The 7244-nt window shown below is 49.3% G+C and overlaps 1 protein-coding gene across 1 annotated transcript; it reads left to right on the forward strand.

Moving 5' to 3' along the window:
- Positions 1–59: 59 nt before the first annotated feature.
- On the forward strand, positions 60–5917 carry DCTN5 (dynactin 5 (p25); the record flags this gene model as incomplete). Its single annotated transcript, XM_010286145.1, has 6 exons — positions 60–128; positions 626–744; positions 1205–1316; positions 1960–2062; positions 2784–2875; positions 5747–5917. Coding segments are annotated over 6 exons (516 nt in total), but the record flags the coding sequence as incomplete, so codon positions are not given.
- Positions 5918–7244: the final 1327 nt, after the last annotated feature.

A 7244-nucleotide genomic window follows, 5' to 3' on the forward strand; every position in this document is an offset into this window, starting at 1 on the left:
CTCCGGGAGGCGGCCCAGGGCTCCGAGCGGCCGCGGTGAGCTGCCTCTTCTCCCCGCAGGCGTCCGGCAATAAGGTGAGCCGACAATCCGTGCTGTGCGGCAGCCAGAACATCGTTCTCAACGGCAAGGTAGGCGGCAGGGAGGGGGCTGCCGTGTCCCGCCGTCCCGCTACATCGCTCGTGCCAGCAGCTCGGCTGGGTCGGAGGGGAGCGCGGCCAAGCCGCGGGTCGCTGTCACCACTGCAGCGGCACCTGCGCTGCTCTTGTCTCCACGGACAGCCGCTATCAGCCCCGTGGTGCTGGAGCTCTGCTCTCTGAGAACGCAGAGCTTCGGGGCATGTGGACAGATCGTGATGCTTTCATCCATGGAACAATGTGTTTTTCTTTGTGCTTAAGCCTCGCTTTGTGTATTCGCTTGCTTTGGGCAGTTCAGTGACATGACAGAGAACAGCTGGTGGTTCCAGGCTCCTGTGTTGTTTGCTTTGTTCTTTCTTTTGACTAAAAGAATCCTCTGTAAGGTAACGTAGTCTCACTGGTGTGGCCCGACCTCTGCGTGAGTCTGTATGATAACTGGTAATACTGGTAGAAAGTGGAGCTCATTTATCTAGCTCTCTTTTCTTCTCCAGACAATAGTTATGAACGACTGCATCATCCGTGGTGACCTGGCAAACGTACGTGTTGGACGACACTGCGTGGTGAAAAGCCGCAGTGTCATTAGACCGCCCTTCAAGAAGTTTAGTAAAGGGTAAGAGGACCGTTCTTTTAGGGAGGCTGAAGTTGAAATCTATATACCTAAAAAATATATTATCTTGGCTGAGATCTGTATTCAGAGAGCTGTGTTCCTTTTGCAGTAATTTGCAGATATATGTCCCTTTAAACCTGCCTTTTCTCAAATTTTCAGCTTTGCCTTGAGGGTTGGCTTTCCCTTCGGACCATAATATGGAAAGGCTGGGATATAGTAAAATAACTAAGTGAAGAACGTGTTTCACTTGTTCCTTTTTTATTCATAATGTCTTTTGGTTGCTCATTTGGGCCATCCTTTAGAAAGAAATAAGAAAAGACCAGTGACTGTTTCAATTTTCCTTAGCATCAGATGTACCTCTGGTAATCCAGCTGGGGACGGGAGACTCCACAGTGTGATTCTGGGGCTGACAGTGTCACGGATCAGTCTGTATATTGTACACCTGAATAAATATCTCTCACAGGGTGGCTTTTTTCCCTCTCCACATTGGTGATCACGTCTTCATAGAAGAGGACTGTGTTGTCAACGCAGCCCAGATTGGCTCCTATGTCCACATAGGCAAGAACTGTGTCATTGTGAGTGCCGTTTCTCAGTCTTTTCTTTAAATTCTTGAGTACTGTTGAGGCTTTCTAACAGCAGTGGCGAGGTAGCCACACCAACTGGCTGGAGTGAGCATACTTACTCTGTGCTGTTCCTTTCTCCTCCTCTTCCCTCTCCATAGAAAGTGGTGCTTTCAGTTTTGCTTTTCAGAGGATAGCGGGTTCAGCTGACCGCTATTTGAAAACCCATCCCAACAATATTGTCCCGGTGACTAATAGGACTCTCTGGGGATGGCAGCCCTTCCACAAAGGACAAGTGGAATTGTGTTTCTACACAAATAACATGAAACAGTCAAGGTTGCTGTCTACTGAGTTAGAGAAGGCTTTGCTATGTTACTGCATGACTCAGGTTTTAGGCTCCAGTTTGCACATTGACATGTTAATATGCAGCTGCCTGTACATGTGTTAGTCGAGAGCAAATGGATATTTTTCCTCAAAAAAGAAAAAATGTTCTGTTGGGAAGAGCATTCAGTCAGAGCAAAAATTTATTCTTCCGATCTATTCTACAGAATGTGTTTTGAGCAGTTAAACTTGTTGAAGTTTAGGTAACTTACGAGTAATAAGCAAAAGCATCTAAATCTTTATTTTAAGTATAAACTTCACCTAATCTCTGTTTTAGGGTCGTAGATGTGTTTTGAAAGACTGCTGCAAAATCTTAGACAACACAGTACTACCTCCTGAAACAGTAGTCCCACCTTTCACAGTCTTCTCTGGCTGCCCAGGTATGCTCCCTCTAACTTTACTTGCACAGAAGCGTGGTTAACATGGATATTCTTACCTTAAAATGAGATTGCTCTGACAAAGTTGCCTATTAGCATTTAGTGCTTAGAATAAAAGTGTAGGGCACTTGGTGAACTGAAAAGTAACAATTTTAACTTCTGAAACTCATTGCTGTAGTGTATATTAGGTAGGTGGTATGCATTTACTCAGAACAGTTTCACTAGAATGCCAGCTGTGGCCATCTTGTAGACAGCTTTTCAGACCCCAGCAGGCATTAAGCTCTGGCAGAGGGAGCACTCCTGTAGTTTCTGGTTTTGCAGTATTTAGTGGTTCCAACTGTAGGAAGTCCATTTGCTCATTATTCATATGTTAATAGGAAGGTAGGTACATTAAACTGAGGTGTATGAATGTTTAGTTCCTGCCCATCGACCTGGCTGTGCCGGAAATCTCATTGTACAAATTGCACACTCGTTCTGATAGTGTTTTACGGGGAGCAGCAGAAGCTGTTACAGGACCCCGCTGCAGCAGTCCGTCTGACATCTGTCCCAGGGTACGATGGGAAGGATCCTACTGTATTGCTGGACGTGAGAGAAGAGCCCTTTGCTGCTCTGTTAGTATTTACTTACAATTCGGTCAAAGTCACGGCTTTGAATGTTGAATATAAACTTATTTCTGCCTTTCCCTGCAAGACTGCTGATGCTTATACTCTTGTTCTTCTTCCAGGACTCTTCTCCGGGGAACTCCCGGAATGTACGCAGGAACTCATGATTGACGTTACAAAGAGCTATTACCAGAAGTTCTTGCCACTCACTCAGGTCTAGTAGCCTATTTACCGTGTTTCAGAGCAGTAAAGGCGTGCAGAAGTATGCTGGGAGCAGGGAGAGGGATGTTGTTCAGTGAGATCAGGGCACGGCCCTCTGCTGTTCCTGAGCACTTCTGAGTGTTCCTCAACACTAGTGGTCTGGCCAAGCAAGTCCCTTGTGAAAGCTGCTGTGTCATGTTGTTTAAACTTTGTGTGCTCATTTGAATGTAATTCATTCCATGTTGTCTGAATTGTGCCATTAAATGTCCTGGAGCTAGGAAAACTGATACAATTCCCTTTAGGGCAGCATCTCCTCATTGCAGCTGGGGAGCAATGCAGAGTTGGTAGCATATACACTGCAGCCTAAGCCTGTCTTTCACGTCAGTTCTGTTCCTAACCCAAAGCAAGTGGGCTTACATTTGCTAGAAGCAATCTCCATCCTAGAACAGAAGTGCTGTGTGGCTGATGTGTGTGTTATGGGCGGGTTCATTAGACCCTGTGCTTTCCTTCAGAAAAATATTTGCTGCTCTATAGGCCTGCATGTTGAGGTGGATGGCCTCTTCCTTGCCTCCCCTCTCCTATAGGGTCAGTATATCGTTCATCGTACTGGGATTGGCTTTAGGACTTTTGGCTGACACTGAAACGTTTCTATGCCTTGCCTGACAGGACACTTAGATTTTTAACTCTTGAAGTAGATGTCAGTCCTGCGCTCTCGCCCATCAGGCAGGGTTAGGATTCTCACGGCTGATGCGTGTTCTACTTTCTGAACATTGCAGACCTTAAAGAGCCAAAAGGCTTTGGAAAGAGGTTTACCATGTCACTCAGAATTCAGTGCAGCAGAAAGTGGGTAATTAAAAGCAGAAACCAGAGGTGGGTGAGAGAATGCCGCAATTGTCCCCATTTATTACCCAGTATGTATATTTGCAAAAAGCTCTTTGGTGCTTTTCTGCATTGTAAAACCTAAGAAGGAGATTCAGACTTCTTGGAAAGAGCGAACATTTCATTTTGAACATGTAATAGAGCAGGAATAATTCTTACTGGGAGCAGCTCTGTGAAAGTTGGAGACAGCTGAGACTTGTGTGTACCTGACTCAGTACTAAGACAACTGGCTAAAAATGAATCTGCCTGCTCTGGTTGTATTATATCAAAGCTTAGCATTGTCCTTCTCTAGCTTTGAAAATTGGGGCTCCTGCATGTTGTAGCAGCTGGGGGCCAGGACACATATTAGCTAGATTAGGTGTATGGCTGTGAGATCAGCAGCCCTGGAGCCTTCAGCTGTTGTGTAAAATGCAAAGTACTGATACACCTTAAATAGCAAGCAGCTGTACAAGTACTAAAGTGTTTAGTAACTACTGTTAATCAAATGTAAAACCACTGACTGGTTTGGTTGTATTTTTACTGTATGTAAATTAAAGCCTCTTCAGTTGATAAAGTGACTCAAGGTTGTGACTCTTCAAATAAAACTTGAGATTAGAGTGAGGTTTCTGCCATGCTTGGGCACATAGTATCTTCTTCTGTGACTATTACAGGCCATTACTGACTATTACAGTGTCAGTGTGTTAAAAAGTGAAGTACAGTGTGAAACTGCTGCTTCTTTCTGCCTCTGAGCTGATGACTTTCACCCACAAATGATTCCAGTGTTGTTGTTTTATAATGGCTCTGACACAGAACATCTTTGCTTCTATTCTTTGTGCTGAAGCAAGAACCCTAAAGCCACCAGGGTGATTGCAAAAGCCCCAGTTCAGCACTGAAACGTTAGGCATGGCTATTTGGTACAGCAGTAGCTCTGGTAGTCTTGCTTCAAGCACTTGGAAGTTGCCCACTTTTTGGATCTAGCCATCCCAGATGGCATTACTCCTTTTGTGTCTGTACAAAAAAGCAGGAACTGGAGCCAGCTTCTCATGGCAGGGAGCGCAGCTGGGAGGTTCTCTGTTGAAGCTGCAACAACCAGGCTGGCACTGCTGAGCTCTCTGATGCAGCGGGTCAGTTAGGTCTGGTTTCAACAGAGGTGAAGTGTTTTACCAGAAGCCCAGATTCTGCGGGACTGCTGTACCACCTAGTCCCGTACTGACTCGAAATGCCGGTTCAGTGACGGCTGTGTTCCTCACGTCCTGCTGATCCAGGAGGGAAGACAGCGCAGAAGGAAGATTCCTGTGATTTCTGGGTTCAGGGGGGTGTCCTTGTGAGAGGCCCAGGCTTGCCAGTTTTTCTACCTATATGAAAAAGTATTAAGTGTTCCTTGCATTTGTCCTACAGGCAGCTTCTTAATTGATTTCGGCTTCCAAAAATGCTTAGTTTCTGCTGTCCAGGATCTGTCTAGCCCTTGCAGAAGCCATTTGCAGTGAGGGGCTATAAGAGGCCTCTTCCATCACAAGACCTGACAAGTTTGGGGATTCTCACAAGATTTCCTGCAAGTCAGATGTTTAGGTGTTTATGCTGCCGCTGGCGAGTGCTGCTTCGCCCTGTTAACTGGCCACCAGCGGCTTCTTAGAGCGTGTGAAGCTGCGCTGTGCTGGGACGGGAGGGGGCTGCGTGTGCTGTGTTGCCATGGTGTCACTTCAAAGTTTCAACAGCACATAGTATGTTTCACCGGGATCGCTTGATTAATGGCCGTGGTTGGGCAGCGTGAAGCCAGGCTGCTGCCGTGGGATTGGGTGGGAAGCGGCGGCTGCCAAATTAAGGGCTGTGAGTTTGAGAGTGGGGACGGGATGGCCACTGGAAATGTCTGAGCGATGCCTGTGCGCGATCACTGGAGCAGCACGGCTGTAGTTCACAGAGGGATACGTCACTGCACAGTTACGTGTTTCTTGGCCTACTCTTCCGTCTAGCGGGCTGAGCTGACCCTTCTGCCTTAATTAAAACCTCTTTTGTTGTCTCTGTTAAGGTGGCCTCTGCCAGGGTCTAAAACCAAGTCACCACTGAAGATCTCAAACAATCAGCACTGTTAACATTCCTTAGATTTGGCCACTTTATCCTCCTGTCCTCTGGAGCATCCCTCTGACCTGGGCTGACCTCTACGCCTCTGCCAGCTCTCAGGAAGGATGGAGTGTCAGTGGGTTGCAGCGTTCTACTACAGCCCTGGGGAGTTACACGTTTCCGATGGCGACCTGCAGTCTAGCACAGTGCAATAAAACTTGACATCCAAGGGAGGGCTTTGCTGCGTAGCCAGAGGGGCTGTTGGTGCATGGGGAAGCATGCTCCTCAAGGAGGGAAATTCCTTCTTTCAGGAGTCTTGTACAAACAGTGATCACTTCAAACACTAAGTCGCTGTATTGCTTCATTGATCCTATATGCTTTACTCCAGTTTGCTCTGTCCGAGACTGGCGGGCCGAGCTGCTCTTGTTGCAGCGTGTTCTGAGTCCCCAGGAGCAGCCCGCAGGGGCTGCAGAACCCGTCTCCCTTTCACTCGGTGGCCACAGTTGGCTGTGGGAGGCACTGGTGCTGATGGCTCTGTAGAGCTGCAGCTGCTCAGTGTAAGGAATGGTGAAGAGCTGCTGCCTGTGAGGGGCTGGGGGAAGGTAACGAAGTCAGCCATTGAGCGGAGGCCATGTCCGCTTTGTGTGGGGCAGAATTTCCTGAGAAGATGCAGCTCTGCCAGGGGAATAACAGTTTAACTGTTGGCTGCCAGCTGCAGCGATCTGCAGGGCTGGCAGCTTGGCCTCATGCCCTGGGCTCTCCAAGCTCCCCTGGAGCCCCCAGTGGCTTGTGTTGGTAGGCAAACGCTAGCTGGGCGTCATCTGCAGCATCCACTGGCCCGCACATTGCAAAAGCGGGGAAGGTGCGGGCCCGGACCATCAACCTGCTAGCCCAGGCTGCCGGCAGCAGCGTTGGATGATGGGGAGGGCAGCGACACGAGGTAAAGTCGCCGTCCTCATCCTGGTTCCAGCATGGTGGGACCACGCATGGCCAGTGGGCTTGTGGTCCGAGGCGCTCTGGCTGCGTTTTGTGCTGTTTTTGGTGGTTTGACATTGGTGCCTCGTTCGGCGCCAGCCAGGTGAGGGGTGAGAGCGGGCAGGGGTGTGAGAGCGGCCGGGAGGGTTGCTGCTCTGCGCCCGTGGCGTGGGAGGGCAGGCGTGGTCCATTGCTGCAGTGGGCAGCGTGTCCGCAGGGCGAGGGAACAAAGTCGTTAACACGGTAAGGGACAGCTGCACCACACGGTCACCCTGTGCGACCGTGACCGAGGGGCACCGGGAGCAGGTGGGGCCCTATGGAACAAAAGCCGGGTCCCGGGGCAGACGTGGCCATCTGGTCCGCGCGCAGGCGTCATGAGCCCGCAGGCACGCGGGCTGTCTAGCTGCAGCTTCTCCCCCAGACAAAACCACGTCGGGCACAAAGTCTCGATGTGGCTTTTCCCCCCGCAGAGCCTCCGCGCCCCGCGGGCG

Source organism: Phaethon lepturus, unplaced genomic scaffold, assembly GCF_000687285.1.
Source record: "Phaethon lepturus isolate BGI_N335 unplaced genomic scaffold, ASM68728v1 scaffold45084, whole genome shotgun sequence".
Taxonomy (NCBI): domain Eukaryota; kingdom Metazoa; phylum Chordata; class Aves; order Phaethontiformes; family Phaethontidae; genus Phaethon; species Phaethon lepturus.